Source organism: Micropterus salmoides, unplaced genomic scaffold (assembly GCF_014851395.1).
Source record: "Micropterus salmoides isolate LMB-PRFRI ecotype aquatic unplaced genomic scaffold, ASM1485139v1 Ms_hic_scaffold_2, whole genome shotgun sequence".
NCBI classification, from domain to species: Eukaryota; Metazoa; Chordata; class Actinopteri; order Centrarchiformes; family Centrarchidae; genus Micropterus; species Micropterus salmoides.
In genome coordinates, this window is record NW_024041150.1 from 7,142,179 (window position 1) to 7,161,495 (window position 19,317).

Below are 19,317 nucleotides of genomic sequence, written 5' to 3' on the forward strand. Positions count from 1 at the left end.
TATCACAGTCATAAGTATGACAGACTAAAGAAAAGATACAACAGTGCTGCATGCTTGAATGATGGAACATTGTGTTTAATTAACAACTTAGTCATTTTTAAACAAAAGTGTACACATCAAAGCCCTGCATCTTGTGCATGTACCAAACATTGCTGTGTTTTAGTTGAGGTACTTGCTCAATCCAGCAGACCTTTATGTAAAGATTCACAAATAAATACTTTCATAAATGAGGTAAAGAAGACTGGAAACTTCAGTGCCATCTGGCCTGATATGATAACAATGAAATGCATTGTTGTCGAAATAGTTGAGAAAATGTACATTATACCTTTGCCAAATCCATATGAACGTGACTAAACGAGTCATGAGTCATATTCAGTGTTGTAGCCAATGATTTATGTGGGCCTAGTACATAATGAGATGATGTTTTGTGATGATATTTTCAAAACTACTTTAACCAACTTTAAAACTACATGTACTGTGAGTATATAATGAACTGGTAATGGTGTATGGCTCCTTTCACACCATGAACAAAATTGTCATTAAAATCGGCCAAATATTTATCTGTTTCTGTGTGGGTTAATAACACTACATAAAAGATTAGGTTCAGTTCCACCTCTGCACTAAGCACTTACTCTAAGCGATTCCACCCCAAAGCTGACCTGTTACCATGAACTTGAGCATGTTAGTTTAAAAGATGGTGTGTAAAACATTTGCTGGAGTATTACCTCAAAGAAGCCCATTTCATGTGAAAATTATTTAATAAGGTTACAAGAGTAAACACAAGTACAAGCCAAGTACACTTAAACTTTCAGTATTCAGAAAGAATACTTTTCTTTAGTATATCTTGATCAAATGATTAAGTACAAGTATATGCCAAATATACTTAGACTTTTCTGTATACTTGTCAGTATAAGCCAAATATACTTAAGTATAATTTTGTTAAGTATATATCTGAAAAGTATATTGAAAGTAGACTGAAAGCACACTCTCTCATTTTTAGTTTAAAACAAGTATTCTAATAGCACACTTGAATAAACTTATTTTTCGTAAGGAGAGGCCAAAAGCTTGTCTATGAACCCTTTCCTCATGAAGACATACAGGAACAAGTCTGCAAGAGGACTGAACCTAAGAAATGTTAGAGACAGAAGGATGAGTCTGAAGTCTACCAATCCGTCAGTGTATTCTTTCAAGAACCAAATGATGCTGGGCAGGAACAGCAGCGTGTAAATAAGCAGCACCAGAACCAAAATTCCCACAATTCGTCGTTTTTCATCAGAGGGGACCGAGATGGTAGCAGACAGGGCTTTGAGGGTCCCAACCAGGAAGAATATTAACAGAGGGAAGGGAAGGAGGAAGAGGAGGGCGGTAAAGAGTATGTATGTGTCATCAGTGAAATAGACACAGACAGCACAGACAGCAGAAAGGACCCAGACCAGGACACAGACCACCACAGAGGTCTTGATGGTTCTTCTGAAGCGGTACCACAGTGGGTGGGCGATGACCAAATACCTGTAATACAAGATGGACACAAAGTCTTTGAGGAGCTTCAGAGTTATAAACTAATATAATGTTCAGACACAGAAGGAGCTCCACACATACTGGATAGACAGACAAATACCTTTCCAGGGAGATGCAGACCATGAAGTAAACACTGGCAATCAGAGCAGAGATGTAAATAAATAAGATTATCTTTATATTCCAATCCACATTTGGTGCCACCTCAACGATCATGTAGCAGAACTGAATCAGGTCAGAAATGAGGAGGTTGATGAGGTAGATGGGAGCAACATGATCACTTCTCACCTGCAGGAAAACATTGGTAAAAGTCAACAAGCAGTTGGAAACATGTTGTGAAGTCCACCTCCTCCCAAATCTGTCATCTTGCTCTGCCCAGCAGCTGCTGTCAGAGCCATTTCTGACTTTTTCATCCAACAGAAATCTCAGATATGACCCACTGGCCAATCAGTGCAGGAACAAGACTAAGGGCCAGATTTCCTGCAGCTTCTGCAGCAGTTTTTCAGCCACAGATATGAAGCGTTCTGGCTCAAACACATGAGCTGGATTTATCCAGACCGGAGTCGCAGTTTGAGGCTCATGTTTGTGTTTGCAAGGTGAGAATCTCTCCTCCTTGAATCTGCATCTCAGGGAGGATTGCACAAATAAAATCAGGACAGAGATGGGACCAAACAGGAGAGACTACCCTAAAACATGGAGATTAGACTAAGGACTAAGACAGACCATAATGAGAAAATAGAGAAGTACACCGAGAAGGAAAACACTACACATGAACTAAAGCACAGGAACAAGAACTAAGATGAGCGATAAGACAGTTGCAAAGAAAACTTAAAGCGAATGAGCATAAATAATAAACTAGACTACAAAACTCCAAACCATGACAATATCAAATAAACACAGGAAAAACAACAGCACAAAACCAAATCCTAACACCAGCTCGTTTGTAGTCCAGCCCTTCACTTCCTTTACTTGTGACGTCACAATGAAAACGCGTCATAAAGCTCGCCAAGCGGCTAGCGGGGTCAGACACGCCCTCAAACCAAGCTAGACTGAGCGGAGGACCTTTGGCCCGACTCACCTTTGTTTGGGTTTCCGTTGTAGAAATGTTGCACCTGTACCTGCTTCCAGGTACTTTCTTTCATATCACCTCACCTCTGTTGAGGTTCCAAGCGAGCTGAGGGAAACTAATGTAACGTGAAAACACGACAGACTGCTGATTGGTCAGACAGAATACTCACTATTCACTGCATCATCATTGCTGCGCCAGACAGAGGCAACAGAAAGTTTTATATTTTACAGTTTTCGTATGTAATTTCATCACTAAATCCACTTCTGAGAAGTTTTGAGGTGAGAAATCAGCTGTGTAGATTTCGAATATTGACAGTTTCACGAGAAGTGATGGCGGAACAAAAATGTGCTTGAATATTTCGGAGTTGAGGAGCTCTGCGAGTGGCTGCGGGGGAAGCCTGATGTGACCCGCGGGAGGAGCGTGTGAGGCCGGCCAGCCGCCCGCTCACAGAGCCCTCTGGTACGTTGAGTGTCAATCAACATTAACACACGTGAAAATCAAAACTCAACGCTAAAATTTATTCTTTTTGTTCATGAAGTCACCTGTCTGTTACTAGGAAAATCTGTGGATCTGTAGGTAAGTCATGATCTTTTACCTAATTATTATATTTATTTTATTCATGTCATCACTGCAGTGTCACATCTGTCTGCTTAACGCGTGTGTCAGGTCTCTCCGCCGTGGCTGCCTGAAGCTTCACTTTCCCTGTCCTCGCGACTGTAACTTCCACTAACCACAAGAAAACAAAAAGGGGAAAAGAGCACGAGTGTTACTTTGTGGCTGTAACAACGCTGTTGACACAATGTCCAGATAACCTGCAGCCCCTGCTGGAGCAGGAGACCCCTACAACGATCAGTATTTAATGTTTAATTAGACTATAATCAAAACTCATGTTAGGTCTAATTTTTGGGACAAACCGGAAAGGGGTCGGGACAACTGCTCGTAATTCGGGACTGTCCCGGATTTTTCGGGACGTCTGGTGACCCTACTTAAGAGCTGGTGTGTCGCATTGAACATTACGTTGCAGCAGTTGTGTGTGGCGTTGCTATGACGACCTGCTACGTACTATCTCTGGGTTCTACCTGCAATGGAAAACGGAGCAGGGCCGAGTAGAGTCGAGTCTATCGATTTGCACTATGGTAGCATTTTTCGGCAGGCTAGCATAGATCGAAACACTGGCAACAGTTCAACGTTTAGTCCTGATGGTAAGATGTGGAACAATGATGTTGTGGACTTGAGAGTAACTTCTACCATCTGCTAGCTTACGGTCTCAGTCTGAAGCGGCTTTGATTTGGATCACATTACCTTGTTTCTTACGACCCGCCCTTCTCCGCATGTGCAACTCCCAACAAAGATTTTGTACAAGTAAGATGCATCACTCTGTAGCTCAAGAGCGGAGCGTACAACACACAGGGTGAAAAGAGGAGAAAATATGGTGGTTTTTGAAAATTAAACCATGTAAACCTGTTCTGGTATAACCCCTAAATAAGATTTTGAACCTGAAAATGAGCAGAATACCACATCTTTAAGCTCAACAGTTTAAGAGAAGGCTGGAATGGAGTCACACATGGAAACTGCATGTGTTTAGGGTCCAATCAGCTTCATGGACATTTAAATTCTGGAGTCAATTATTCCTGTCAGGTTATAGATCATTCCAAGCCTTTGTCCCTGACACCTAGCCCCCAAACCAGATCCAGATCCTTTACAGACAGACAGACTGTAGGACAGACACACCACACAGACAGGAAATAAATAACTCTCAGTCAGAATGTACATACCATAGAATAAAGAGCATAGATGGCCACCAGGGTCAGAGGAAGGCCGACAGCAACGACTATGTAGGTCACCACATGTATCACGTTGGGCTCAAAGTAGTTGGAGGTGATGTTGTTGTAATCGTAGCTTTGGTCCTGTGAGGTGCTGTTAATGTTGAGCCCTTCCATTCTTCAGAGTGAAACCTGTTTGAGAGATCAGGTTATTAAAGGGAGCAGGTTTTTAATATCTACCTAACATTGTTCAGTGACATCACTAAAGCTGTGAGGTGAAGTTCACACAAACACAGTGTACCTATAGTTTACCCACAATCATATCAAATCACAAACTGCTGTCTTTCACTTTTTCAGTTTGTTACATGTAACATTTATTTAGTCAAATAAGAACAACAAGTATGTTTAGAACTGATTGAGAAACACTGATTCTTCTTATTTCACTGAATGTTTTAAATATTGAGTCATTAACTGACTGTAACTCGTCTCCTCCTGAGACTTTTCATCAACAATCATAAAATCCTGAAAGACATTACTATAACAATAGACATAATAAATAATAATAATAATAATAATGATGGTGATAAGAATTTGTACAAAGATAAAGACACAAAATCCTTTGTAAGCATGTTCTACATATCTGGACTTATTTATAGGTTTAATTCTAAATTGTTCATGCTGTCTCTCATTTTCATTATTCTTTCTTTACCCATTTTATTTAAATTAAATTAAATTTTATTTATATAGCGCCAAATCACATCAACAGTTATCTCAGAGCGCTTTTCATAAAAGAGCAGGTCTAGACCGTACTCTGTGATGATATTACAGAAACCCAACAGTTCCCTCCGAATGAATTTAAAATACTAGTAATAGTGTTTTAAGGTAAGAGAGTAAAAAAACAGAGGAAATCAACCCTAACTGTTTTAACCTCAGTATTCTGTCCACCTACAGTCTAAAGCTGTCTGCTTGTTCATTTATCTGTTTAATTCGCTCTATAGAAGAAAAAAGGAATCTGACTAAATGTACCTGGAAAAGCTGCCAGACCACCTGAATGAGTTCCTCCTACAGAGCCCGATGTTTTGTCCTCTGCAGCCAAACCTCAAACATGGCCAGTGACAACATGCAGCAGGGTGACGATGATATATTGCTGCTCTTCTGAGACAAGGGAGTGTCTTATCCATACATTCTCTCATGAGAGGCTCCTTCCTTTGGCATCTGTAACTCCTAAATCTGGGCAAGTTGGGTCAAGTCCACATACTAGGTGTGTTTAACAATATCTCACATCAACACAGAACGAACCACATTGATCAATACCCAAGATATCTCCAAACACAGGACATCAAAATGTGCGATTCAAAGTAGGAGTAGAATATGTGATACATCTAATTAATGACACAACTATAACTTCTTTGAATGCAGCTTAAGGACTCACATGTACAGGCTGCCTGCCAAAGCAACAGGCTGATAATAATCTATATCTGCTCTTCTAAGTAAAATCAATCCATGTAATGCCTGAAATGTTGGCAGGTAGATTGAAGATTAGAGATTCAGGCCATGGAACCAAAACCAGGTGAGGTCAAGGAGGGCCCAAGCCGAAGGGTAGAACCTAAAGGCAAAAAGACACAAATATAGCACTTTACAATTTGTAGTCTGATACATTCAGCTTCCAGGTTGACACCTCTCCCTCCCAATATGGTTAATAAAGGTCCCCAAATGCTAAAAAACTTTGGGTTGCCATCAAGACACAGTGTCATTTAACCATTTAAGGAAAGGAGGCGGATTTCCACTCCCTCAGGATAACCCTTTATTCAATAACCATATCAAACATGAGAGTTTGTTGTTATGCTGGAAGGAGAGAAAACAAGTGGCTGGAACAGCCTAATATCACAGAGAGACCGTCAGGGATTAGCTGTCTATTGTATATGAAACTGTACACATTGAACATGTCATCCCAACAGTTCTTGAGCTTGGGACAGGCCCAGAAAAGATGTCCAAGTGACATCAGACTCACAAACTCACGCTGCCTAAAAAGTGCTCATTGCTTACCTTATTAAGGATTATGTGGGTGGTGATGGTACAGTGGATAAGACGCATGCCTTTGGTGTGAGAGACCCGGGTTCAATTCCCCACTGGGACAAGTCCACCAATGTATCCCTGAGCAAGACACTTAACCAGAGGCGTGCGACCTCTTTTGGGGTAGTTATGTTTCAATATTATTTGTGTGAAGAGATGAGCGATCTATGTGTAATCTGTAAATATAAAACACTTTGCACAAACACAAAATGAAGATTTGTAAACTCATTTAATATTTTGCAAATAGAAAACAAATTCCACAAATAATAAAAATATCTGTGAATATATTAATAGTTTACAAATAAATCAACCACATTTGTGAATATCTTCCTAACATTTACAACTTTCAAACAGGCGTTTGTGAGTCCCACCTGTATTTGTCAATCTCAGTTCTTCACACACGGAGTTTTGAAACAAAGTTTCCGCCGATGGAAAGAAAATCGACTCGTGTCATTCGGCTGTTTTTGGAGACCACGTGATAATGCCTGCTGATGACGTCATTTCCACATTTCAAAGTAAAACAGCCTCCGAACTGTCTGAATGCGCGAGCTTGTTGCTATCGCGAAGGAAATATCAGCTGCTGTTTCCACCAAATGTGAATGCAGGCTGAAATTCAACCGTGTTGTTGTGTCGGGAGAGCAGCGGTGAGTAAGAAATAGTATAATTATATATCAATGTATTAAGCTATGAGCACAGGGAAAGTCCGCTAGCCGCTAGGCTAACGTTAATTTCAGCAGTTTGAAAATGCCACAGGCTCTAGCTAATGATGGTGTTTAGCAAAAGCAAACCAAGACTATGAGCCGAATGTTTGTTAAAGGTTGGTGTGAGCTATGTTCGATGCATGTTAGTGGACTGTACTGAATTTACATTCAATATACTTTTATCTCTAGTATGGCCAAAAGCCGAGTGGACATCGGTGGTAGTTCCTGTCCTGTGGTCAACAGCAGCATCAAGAACAACAACGAAATTAAAGCTGCAAGCAGCGTTGGGCGGGCCCTCGCACTAGTAGCGCGTCCGCGTGTGAGCCGGCCGAGTTGCACATTCTGGAGCTCTGCCGGTGCGGCTGTGAATTTCCTACGCGGTTCCGACGCCGCATGAAGGTGCTATATGTCACTTCCTGTGTCCCCTATGTGGAGCTACATAGCACTTGCCGCTATGAATATAAATCGGTATTGGTGTGTAGATGTCTGCGGGGTGGGAGAGTTATCAAGCACGTAAAGTTTGTTTCAGATGTGAGCATGTACACTGAACAATAATGTACCCAAACAATAAAATAAATTCCTTTTATATTTCCCTGCCTTGTTGTTTATGTGTACATACAGAGGAAGAATGTGAGAACAGCACACATTTCATCGTTACTGTGTGTTAGAGCATGGGAGAACAGTGGATACTTTTAATACAGCCCACACCCCTAATACTGTGTAACTATAACAAGTAGAGAACAGAAGAAAAAGATGTTCTTTCTTTACAACTGTCTGCATAGCTTATTCATATTGTGTAATGAATGAAAATAAATAGGCCTACTAGGCTCCTCTCTACTTTGACATTTAAGATTAGCTTGTTTGATCCACCTTCATACACATGTGACATTACTGTACAACTTGAGAAAGGTGAGTTGTTTTCTGCTCCAGCCTGCCTAAAAGAAAAGCGTTTTGGGGATTAAATGGACTTTATTAGCTGCTGCAGTGCAGGATGAACTCAGAATAGACCCATTTCTCACCTTATTATTCTAAATCATGCAACGAAGAAGAAGAAATGCATAATAAATCCTGGGACAAAATCTGTCCACAAATACTGTACAGCATGTAGTCTGATGATCAAGACTTGTGTTATAGCTGACTTGGGCAGTGAAATGTTTTTTTAATTCATGTGGTCATAGTTGTCCACAACTCAAATCAGAATATAAGAAGAAATGTTTTATACCACCTCAAGAAGGCTTCCTATCAGAAAGGTAGGAAGGTATTTCAAATGTACAACTGCAGTACTTAAATCTAAGTAAAGTAATTTCCCTGACATTTTTGTGTTACTTTACTTTTAATAGACCCATGTAAGAGGTTTTATACTTCCTGTGAGTATAATCCAATCAATCTTATTTTCATACTGTATATCCGTTGTGTAATTTGATAAATTGTGTTGTATGTCGTGCTCGCATCTCAGAGAAGACTCTGACTGCAACATGCGTCTTTGTAAAGAGAGAAACAGACAGAAAAAGTCTCTAACTCTGCCTGTCAGCTCGCTCTGCTCCGTTAAAACTGAATTTACCATACAGAATTGAATACGAGTGCACTCCAGATTTAGCTGCAGCCAGCTGACCGTGTGCTTCTCCCTATACCGCAGTTCTGTGTCCATGCATGCAGCAAACTGAAAGCACTGTCTGTCGGAGCGTCTACGTGAAAAGAGAAGGAAGACATTGCTGGTAGTATTGTCTTCAGAGTTGTTAAACACCTCAGCGCACTGAAGGAAGCCATCTGACTGTGTGAGGGGCAAGATCGTTGATGTCTGCAGGCAGAGTAGGAGCTCTCCTGTCTGACTGGTCCACCAATAGCAGAGAAGATGACCCCTTGAGACACAGCCCCTCCTCATTTGCATAATGAGGCAGAAATGCATACAAAAATTTAAAAAAGACAGGCAGAAATAAATACCATGGGTGAAAATAAATAAGGTAAATAAATACAAAGGAAGAATAAAACAGACAAAAATATTAAAACACACACATAAATAAATACATTAAAAAATTAGTAATAAATAAAGTTGAATAAACAAATAAGGTAATTATAACAAAGGTGAATAAGTAAAGGCACTAATTAAAATATATACATTTATGTCTCCTTGTATAATTTAATTACTACCTACATTTATTTATTTACTTATTTTTTTGTGTATTTAATTGGATGCTTATTTATTTATTGAGCATTTATTTATTTCTGTATTTATTTCTGACTGTGTCAGGATCGGTCCTCCATAGCGGGGTGGGAGAGTTATCAAGCACGTAAAGTTTGGTTCAGATGTGAGCATGTACACTGAAGTTACAACAACTTCCTGTGTCATGGCGAAGACTTGATCTCTGACGCCACGCCACGGACACACCCATTGACGAAAACTCGCAAATAGCACAACTTTTCATCTTCAATGCCTTTAGAAGGCACAGCACAAATTTGAAGTCGGTCGGACTAAATCCCTAGGAGGAGTTCGTTAAAGTACGAAGTGTGTAAATCATCCAAAATTTGACGTAAAATTCAAAATGGCCTACTTCCTGTTGATTTTAGGGCATCGCTCCAAGAGGCTTTTTTGTGTGTCTGGACAAGATACACGTACCACAGAAAATTCGTGCACGTAGGTAAAACGTGCGGCGGGGGCTGCTTCGTTAAAAGTCACTTCCTGTTGCCAGCAGGTGGCGCTATGACTGTCTGTGAATGTCAGCATGTACATGTGTTCAGGGCGGGACTCTCATCCTACATGTACAGTTTGGTCCAGATGTGAGCATGTACACTGAAGTTACGACAACTTCCGTGTCATGGCGAAGAGCTGATCTTTGACGCCACGCCACGGACACGCCCATTGACGAAAACTTGCAAATAGCACAACTTTTCATCTTCAATGCCTTTAGAAGGCACAGCAAAATTTGAGGTCGGTCGGACTAAATCCCTAGGAGGAGTTCGTTAAAGTACGAAGTGTGTAAATCATCCAAAATTTGACGTAAAATTCAAAATGGCCGACTTCCTGTTGATTTTAGGGCATCGCTCCAAGAGGCTTTTTTGTGCGTCTGGACAAGATACACGTACCACAGAAAATTCGTGCACGTAGGTAAAACGTGCGGCGGGGGCTGCTTCGTTAAAAGTCACTTCCTGTTGCCAGCAGGTGGCGCTATGACTGTCTGTGAATGTCAGCATGTACATGTGTTCAGGGCGGGACTCTCATTCTACATGTACAGTTTGGTCCAGATGTGAGCATGTACACTGAAGTTACGACAACTTCCGTGTCATGGCGAAGAGTTGATCTTTGACGCCACGGACACGCCCATTGACGAAAACTTGCAAATAGCACAACTTTTCATCTTCAATGCCTTTAGAAGGCACAGCACAAATTTGAGGTCGGTCGACTAAATCCCTAGGAGGAGTTCGTTAAAGTACGAAGTGTGTAAATCATCCAAAATTTGACGTAAAATTCAAAATGGCCGACTTCCTGTTGATTTTAGGCTATGGCTCCAAGAGGCTTTTTTGTGCGTCTGGACAAGATACACGTACCACAGAAAATTCGTGCACGTAGGTGAAACGTGCGGCGGGGGCTGCTTCGTTAAAGGTCACTTTCTGTTGCCAGCAGGTGGCGCTATGACTGTGGGTGAATGTCGGCATGTACATGTGTTCAGGGCGGGACTCTCATCCTACATGTACAGTTTGGTCCAGATGTGAGCATGTACACTGAAGTTACGACAACTTCCTGTTTCATTGCGAATCATCGACGCCACGGACACGCCCATTGACGAAAACTCGCAAATAGCACAACTTTTCATCGTCAATGCCTTTAGAAGGCACAGCAGAAATTTGACGTCGATCCGACTAAATCCCTAGGAGGAGTTCGTTAAAGTACGAAGTGTGTAAATCATCCAAAAATGGCCATAAAATTCAAAATGGCCGACTTCCTGTTGACTTTAGGCTATGGGTTCTTGAGGCTTTTTGTGCGTCTTGATACGATACATGTCCCCAGAAAATTTCGTACATGTAGGTTGAACGTGAACGAGGGGCTAATCATTTCCAATTTTCAAGGTGGCGCTAGCGAGTCATTTTGCCACGCCCATGTGCGAAACTTGTAGAATACGAAATTTTTCACCGGTTCTGACATGTTTGCAAATTTTGGTGAGTTTTCGAGTATGTTTAGGCCATGTCATTTGGGCCTACTTTGCAGAAAAAAAAAAAAAATATATATATATATATATATATATATATAATCCGAGCAGATTCAATAGGGACCTCGCACGGTCGTGCTCGGGCCCTAATTAAGAATTTATAAGTCCTTAAGATATAACGCTAACTTTCACCGTCACGTTCTACCGCTCGCGCTCTCTCTCTCGCTGGCACACACAGGGAGCCAAACCAGCGATGTGTTGCTGCACAGTGTGCCGATGAAATCAACGTTGCAGTCATATTGATGAGCATGTGAAATTTAAGTAGCGTGGTCATTCATTCATTAGCAGTGGTGAAATGCGTCGGATACAGTGGCAACACTGGTCCCAGCGCTACTCACATGTAGCACGCCGTTGACCTCACGATGCCGCCCACCGCTGTAACACAAACAACTTCACCAGGTCGTATCGCTCCCCGTGGCCCTTGTTGAGATTATTTCTTAAGTGGCATTGTTGATGTAACAGGGAAAGGTAAGAAGTATTTTCACTGATCCCTGTTACGGGGTGTGGTGTATGGACAGAGAGGACCCAAATGCAGCACTCAGAGGGAAGGAGGTTTATTGAGGGAAAAAAGGGTGAGAGGGACTGGAGTGGAGGGAGAGGAGGACGTCGGGGAAGTACTGGCACGGGGAACCAAGGAGACAGGGGGCCAGGGAGCCGGGGAACACAGGGGCCGAGGAAGCGAGGAGAGGCGGGGGAACATGGTGGACGCCGTGAGGGAAGTCCGAAGAGGAGTGGGCCAGTGGATGAGCCCAGCCGAACGGAGGACGAGGGTGAGTGTACCTGGGAGGGAAACAGACAGAGAGACAAGGTTAGGGATGACAGTGACAAGGCACAGGGTAAGTTTGAAAAACAAGAAACATGAAAGCCTGAACACGGAGGTGGCACCGGGTATGGAGCAACGACGATCAAGCGAGGATGGTGTGGAGAACCGGGGTTGAAATACAGGCTGGGATGAGGTTGATTACTGGCAGGTGTGGCAGGCTGACGAGGTGGATGATGGGATGCAGGTGCAGGTAGTTGGCTGGGCTCAGGAGCAGAGGGAGAGAGAGAGAGAGAGAGAGAGAGAGAGAGCACACGGGGGAGAAAACACAGAGAGGCGGGCAGAGAACAGGAAACCAAGGAAAAAAGCAGAAGAACTGATAAAAAGTAGAAAAAACCAGGACACTCACCATCAGCCGGGCTGCCACCACAACAGATCCCAGAGTTTTCTGACCTTCTAGCTTTAGGTATTTCTCACATGTTGTTGTCCTTGTCAGGAAGACAACAATAGACTGATTAGGTAAAGACAGTAGCCCGGGCATCAGGCTAACAGATATCAGTGTTCTCTGGGAGCCACACTGACCCAGGGGCAGTTTTATATTTCTGTCTATTATAGCAGTGGTGGGCTGAGGCTGTGTGATGAAATCTGGGTGGCTGGATGTGGCAGCAGGTGCTTAACCAGGTCTGGAGTAGAACGATCAGAATCACAAAGATGGAGAGCAAGCATCTTTCTCCAACGAGGTGACAACGTTGATTTGTGGTTTAAAACCTGAGAGCTGTTAATTGAGCGGTACGCTCATCTAACGTTTAATTTATCCTGAATTTCCATCTGAATGTGAAAACTGTCATGCAGCATCCCAGCAGCAGCCAGCTAAAGAATGAGCTAATAGACCCCACAGCTGCTAAGTTAACGTTAATTATTATCTTTGAGGTGTGCAAAGCGTTTTACAGATGTGTTTTCTGTTAAGTCTTTACATGAGTAACGTTAGCTATTCAAATATGTATTATTGGTCTGTCAGACCTATAAAACCTTCAGACTTCCTTATTTGACATTTTAAATATGCAGAGGCAGCACACAAATGCCACAAATGATTTAATTAACTTTGTTACTGTGTTATATTCAAAGTAACTGAAGCTTTCAGTCCATGTGCAAAATAAAGCTGTGTAGACTCTGAAAGCAGAGTTTAGTTTTTCACCATAGACAGAGCTCAGTCTGCTGTTTGAGGGTTTCCAGTCAGACTCCTGTAAGCCCCCTGTAGCCAAAATCACACTATGAATGTGACGGTTATTATTTTCATCACTTCAGGTTCTTTGTGATTCTGATGACTTCACAAGAGGTGATGTTGTCACCACTGATGAAGAGTCTCTTCAGGCTGTAAAAGCACATGCTGAGACAGAAGAAGCTGGAAAACTGACTGTTCCTTACCTTTGCAATTACTCCTTTTGAATAGAATTTAAATGTTTCATTCGTGCTCGTTTGAAATGCCTTATAAGATGATATAATAATGCATTGCTACTTTTCACCAGGTTGCCTCACAGTGATTGACTGATATTGATTATTATGTGCAGGTGTTGCACAGTCCAGAGCAGCAGGTTTCCTGGGACACTGTAAGGTAACAGGAAGAGGTGCTTCCACAGTGGCTGGTATAAACAGGATCCATGGCTTCCAGTCAAGACTCTGCCTACTGTTAGATTACCTCATATCACAGTAAATACTTATTTTCAGGTAAGGTGTGTTTGGTTTATGTTACAATTTTTTTTAGAAAAAGAAGCTTTATTTAGGTTTGATCTGTGGCTCTGCTTTGGATTGTAAGCCTCAGCTGGTTGTATTTTATCCATTCATCATCAACCACTTATCCTGCGTACAGGGTCGCGGGGGGGCTGGAGCCAATCCCAGCTGATATCGGGCGAAAGGCGGGGTACACCCTGGACAGGTCGCCAGTCGATCGCAGGGCCACACATGGACAAACAACCACTCACGCTCACACCTAAGGACAATTTAGGGTAACCAATTAACCTAGCCTGCATGTTTTTGGACGGTGGGAGGAAGCCGGAGCACCCGGAGAGAACATGCAAACTCCACACATGCGTTTTATTTATATTGTAATTATTTATTTAAATAAATAGTCAAATGACATGTATCTTTTTAATGATTATTCAGTTTACCTGATGTTATATGCTGATTCATTCTCTCCAATGAGAATGGCTTTTAAAATGTGGAACTGACTTTTCCTGAACGATTACTGATTTAAAAATGGATGTTTTGTTAAAATGACCAGAGGTTCGGAGAAACTGTAACAGGTTGAAGTAGAACAGGAATCAAAAACTGTCAAATATTAAAACAACAGTCTGATATTGAAAACATTTAATTATTATATACAACATCTTCCATCAAACTCATTGACTCATTGGGGAGACGTCCGTTTTTGCTTGTGATAAGCTAGCCCAAATCACACCATCAAAACTTCTAGTTTCATACTATATACTTGTTTCGTGAAGCACATGCAGGATTTTTACATGTCAACATTAGGTTATTGCAGCAAATGGACAGCAGAACAACAAAGAAGCCCCTGCTGTGAAGAAGCCATTTGAGTAACATACATTAGTACGTACCACCGGTTATTGTGGCACTAAAACTGAGTTGATGGCTCACTATGACTCTGAACTGATAGTAAAACACATACTTTTGTGTTTGTATGTTGTATTTACCATGGAGTTCATGCCCTTCCCTTCTCATGTTCGCCTGTTTGTCCCTCTCATCTGTGTTCTTGTTATATGCTGCAGATTGTAGTGGTGTGACACGATTTGCAGTGACCATCGATTGCAGTGAGCACATGCGGTGGGTAAGTTGGTGCACCCCTGGAGCACACCCTTAGTTAGACTGCCTCCCCACAGCTGGCCCTGGCCCACTCCACTCTCTTGTTTGGTTCAATAAGTAATAACTGGGAGTGTGTTTTGTTAAAAATAAAATAACTTGTAATAAATTTTCATATTCCATTTGTAATTTGATTGTTTGTGTTACTCACATCCTCTTTTCAGGCACTTCCAATTACCTTTTGGAGCCACGTCTGTCTTTCTTACTTGTGTAGCCTTTGTATAAAGTAGAAAAAGCATTTCCTGGGGTGGAAGTCCCCAGGTGGCATTGTCGGATAGTTAGATTCTGGTGGTGGTGATTCCTCTCTTGGCACCACCACCAGCCTGGCCACAAAGAAAAAATCTTATCCATTTTAACAAAACAATACATATGTATAAATATTTACAACTTTACTACAAGTGTTATGTCAGTTACAGGATATTATAAATCTAAAACATCAAAGCAATGTTAATTACATTTTCATTAGCTTCAGAGTATTCTACAGTAACTGGCTAGGAGGTGTATTAAGTCATCTGGAAAGAGACATCATGAAAGTGATGGCAGTTTAGTGAAGTTAAATGTAATGTGCACTTATCTGACCAAATACCAGTCTAAAGTGAGAAGGGCAAATGCTTGAGTGACAAAAACAATGCAAAGCAGGAGAGCAAGAGTCAGAGAGACCAAACTGACATAGGTTTATATGGGGACAAGCGAGCGGTGTCAGGGCTTTCATATGAAGCTGTACTGTCCAACAAAATACTAATGGAGACACTAATTTTAAATTTAAAGTTTGGTGATGACACTGACTAGCATTAAAATAGCTTTAAACGGGGTTTGCAAGTTAAACATTTCTATCCGGGCATACCTGTAGAGATGTGCCTTCCAGAGCGGTGTTAATATATGTGGGTGGAAAATAAAAAAATTTATTAAGAATATATTTAACATAATTTAATAGACATACAGTAGCTTTGCTTGGCCTACATGCAATGAATCAATGGCCTGACTCTCTCCATCCCTGCAGAATGTACAGGCTAGTATACCACAATATAGTTGATCGTGTATACGCTAATTCCAGCGTTTCTTTTCTTGATTACCATGTGGAGAGACAAAACTTTTTAAATGACGTGTACATTTTAACTGGTTTTCCACAAATGTAGCAGTAGGTTGTATTACTAAAGAGTATGTGTTCAAAGACTGTATGCACTGATCATCAATAGTTTCAGTGCTATCCTTAACAGACGTGTCAGTATTTCCATTAAGAGCTTTAGCACCAAACTCCTGATACTTGTACTTGCTTAATTTCTCTACAAGTATTTTCAGTCTGTGTTGTGTTGACTGCAGTCTTAGTGTTGGACATTTTAATATCAAGTTCTTCTGAGGGTTGCACATATTTGAACGCCCTGCCCATGAACCTGATTCTTACAGTCAATCAGACTAGTTCCTCCTCTGATCAATTCAATTCACTTGAACTTGGTTTTTAAAAAAAGCTGAAAAAGGTCTTAGTGAGTACATAACTTTGAGAATAATTCCACAATGACACTTACAAGCCTACCTATTAACATGTTTAAGATTAAATATAGATTTTTTCTGTTGAAAGTAAATAGCAAAACTCAATATATCAAGCATAATCTATACTAATCATTTAGATGCTTAATTTGGTTGTTTGTTTTGAAGCATGTGCAATTCATCGGTTTGTGTGTCTCTTTATTTATCAAGAAAATTTGTGCTAAAACTTTGCATAGAGGTACAAATATAAGATTCTAAAATGGGAGACTGTTTAGTATTGGTTTGCAGCATGCAAGACTTAAGATAGTTGAATAGATAGTTGAAAGTGTTTTTTTTGTCTAGATACCATTTGTACCATTTGGTCCACACTGTCTTTTGTGTGTATTGTTGTGCCGTCCATGTTGAGGTCAATGTTCATGTGCACTTCACAGCTCTAAGTTCTTCACCAAATTGGAAGTGTAATTTGCTAATGAAAATGTAATTTTAATCAGTATTGTTGTCAGCACAACTGTAAACATCAGAATCAGAAGGAGCTTTATTGCCAAGTAGTGTTTTACACATCCGAGGAATTTGCTGTGGTGATAAGGTGCTACACGTAGACAAACATACAGTCAACATAAATATATGTAGAAATATATACGCAACGGAAGAGAATATTGTGTACATATAAATATATAAACTGACAACGTAAAAATATACAACAACAAAGATCAACAACAACAAATATGTGTGACGTGCCTTGTCTGTGCCCGACACGAGATGAAACCATATTTACATGTGCAGAGACATTTGTATCATTTGCAAGGGGGCAGTGTCAGTGGGGGACCTGGGCCTTGTTAATGAGGCTAGTAGCCGACGGGAAGAAACTGTTTTTGGGGCGAGAGGTTTTGGTCCTGATAGACCGCAGCCTCCTGCCAGAGGGGAGAGTCTGAAACAGTTGGTGTCCGGGGTGGGAGGAGTCAGCTGCAATCTGTTTGCCTCAGAGTCCTGGAGGCATACAGGTCCAGAAGAGAAGGAAGATTGCAGCCAATCACCTTCTCTGCAGAGCGAATGATGCCCTGCAGCCTGCCCTTGTCCCTGGCAGTGGCAGCAGCGTACCAGATGGTGATAGAGGAGGTGAGGATGGACTCAATGATGGCGGTGTAAAAGTGCACCATCATTGTCTTTGGCAGGCTGAACTTCTTCAGCTGCCGCAGGAAGTACATCCTCTGCTGGGCCTTCTTGGTGATGGAGGTGATGTTCAGCTCCCACTTGAGGTCCTGGGAGATGATGGTGCCCAGGAAGCGGAAGGAGTCCACAGTGGTGACGGGGGAATCACACAGGATGGTGGGGGAGGGTGGGGCTGTCTTTCTGAAGTCCACGACCATCTCCACGGTCTTCACAGCGTTGAGCTCCAGACTGTTCTGGCTGCACCAGGTCACCAGATGATCTCCCACCTGTATCCGGTGTCATCCGCAAACTTCAGGAGCTTGACAGACTGGTGACTGGAGGTGCAGCTGTTGGTGTACAGGGAGAAGAGAAAGGGGGAAAGAACGCAGCCTTAAGATGATCCTGGACTCAGAGACATGTTTTCCCAGCTTCACGTGCTGCTTCCTGTCCGTCAGGAAGTCAGTGATCCACCTGCAGGTGGAGTCAGGCACATTCAGCTGAGAGAGCTTGTCCTGCAGCAGGGCCGGGATAATGGTGTTGAAAGCAGAGCTGAAGTCCACAAACAGGATCCTGGCGTAGGTTCCTGGGGAGTCCAGGTGCTGGAGGATGTAGTGAAGGGCCATGTTTACTGTATCATCTACAGACCTGTTAGCTCTGTAGGCGAACTGAAAGGGGTCCAGGAGTGGGTCTGTAATGAATTTTAGGTGGGACAACACAAGGAGTTCAAAGGACTTAATAACCACAGGTCTGTAGTCGTTTAGTCCAGTGGTCCTTGGTTTCTTGGGGACAGGGATGATAGTGGAGGCTTTGAAGCAGGCTGGCACATGGCTTGTCTACAGTGAGGTGTTAAAAATGTCACCGGAGACAGCTGATCAGCACAGTGCTTCAGGTGGATGGGGAGACAGAGCTTCTTTCCAGCTTCTTTGTGGGGTTTCTGCCTCCTAAAAAGACAGCTGTGTCCCAGTGGAGCGTGTGTGACGGCGTGATAGGCATTGCTAACTGTGGTGTAGCAGTGATCCAAAGTCTGGTTGGACACTTTATAAACTGTCTGTATTTGGGGAGTTCTTGGCAGAGATTTCCCCTTTTCAAGTCACCAAGAACAATAACAAGGGAGTCAAGGTTTGTCTGCTCCACAGACAGTATCCGGTCAGCCAGCATGCACTGTGCGTCCTGAACGTTTGCGTGCGGCGAGATGTAAACACCGACCAGAGTGAAGGAAGCAAACTCACGGGGGGAGTAAAACGGGAGTAAAATGTCCATCGTAACATCCACTCCCATGCAGCCGGCCGCTCCTTGAACGCAACAGCACTCCATCATCCAACTTCCCCAGAACTGCTTCGTCCACTATTCCACATCCAGCAGCTCTCTTGACTCCGCCGAGCACACACAGGGGCCACAGCTTCCATCATCAACCTTCGTCCAAGGTCGCTCTTCTAGACGCCCAACTTCCAACCGACCGGATCACCAGCATTCAACCTGCTGCTGCGTACCGGCCGACCACAGCTCCCAGTTCCGGGCAATTCCACATCACAACCATCTCCAACTGGACAGTCACCCGCCTCCAGCGTGCACTTCAGGAAAGTCAAATTAATTTCTACCGGACCCCAAACAAAGCCAGGCTTTTCCAGCTCTACACAACCACCTGCAACACCAGTACAGCCAACCACTCGCTTCTGCATTCCAGACCCAGTGCCACGAGCACGCGGCACACCGGTGATGTCACGCC

At 42.4% G+C, this 19,317-nt stretch overlaps 1 protein-coding gene across 3 annotated transcripts in view; it reads right to left on the minus strand.

The window, feature by feature from the left end:
- Positions 1-739: 739 nt before the first annotated feature.
- Positions 740-19,317, minus strand: part of LOC119911377 (G-protein coupled receptor 4-like) — a 286,949-nt gene continuing 268,371 nt past the window's right edge. For 2 of the 3 annotated variants that reach the window (XR_005445849.1, XM_038730262.1), the window contains one exon: positions 740-1,509. Coding sequence is in view for 2 of the 3 variants with exons in the window: in XM_038730262.1 (XP_038586190.1) it covers positions 1,038-1,509 (472 nt within the window). In the remaining variant the exon portion in view is untranslated. Of the gene's footprint in view, positions 1,510-1,618; positions 1,804-4,359; positions 4,540-5,373; positions 5,506-19,317 lie in introns of those variants that run through there. The other variant, XM_038730263.1, reaches the window with a different exon arrangement.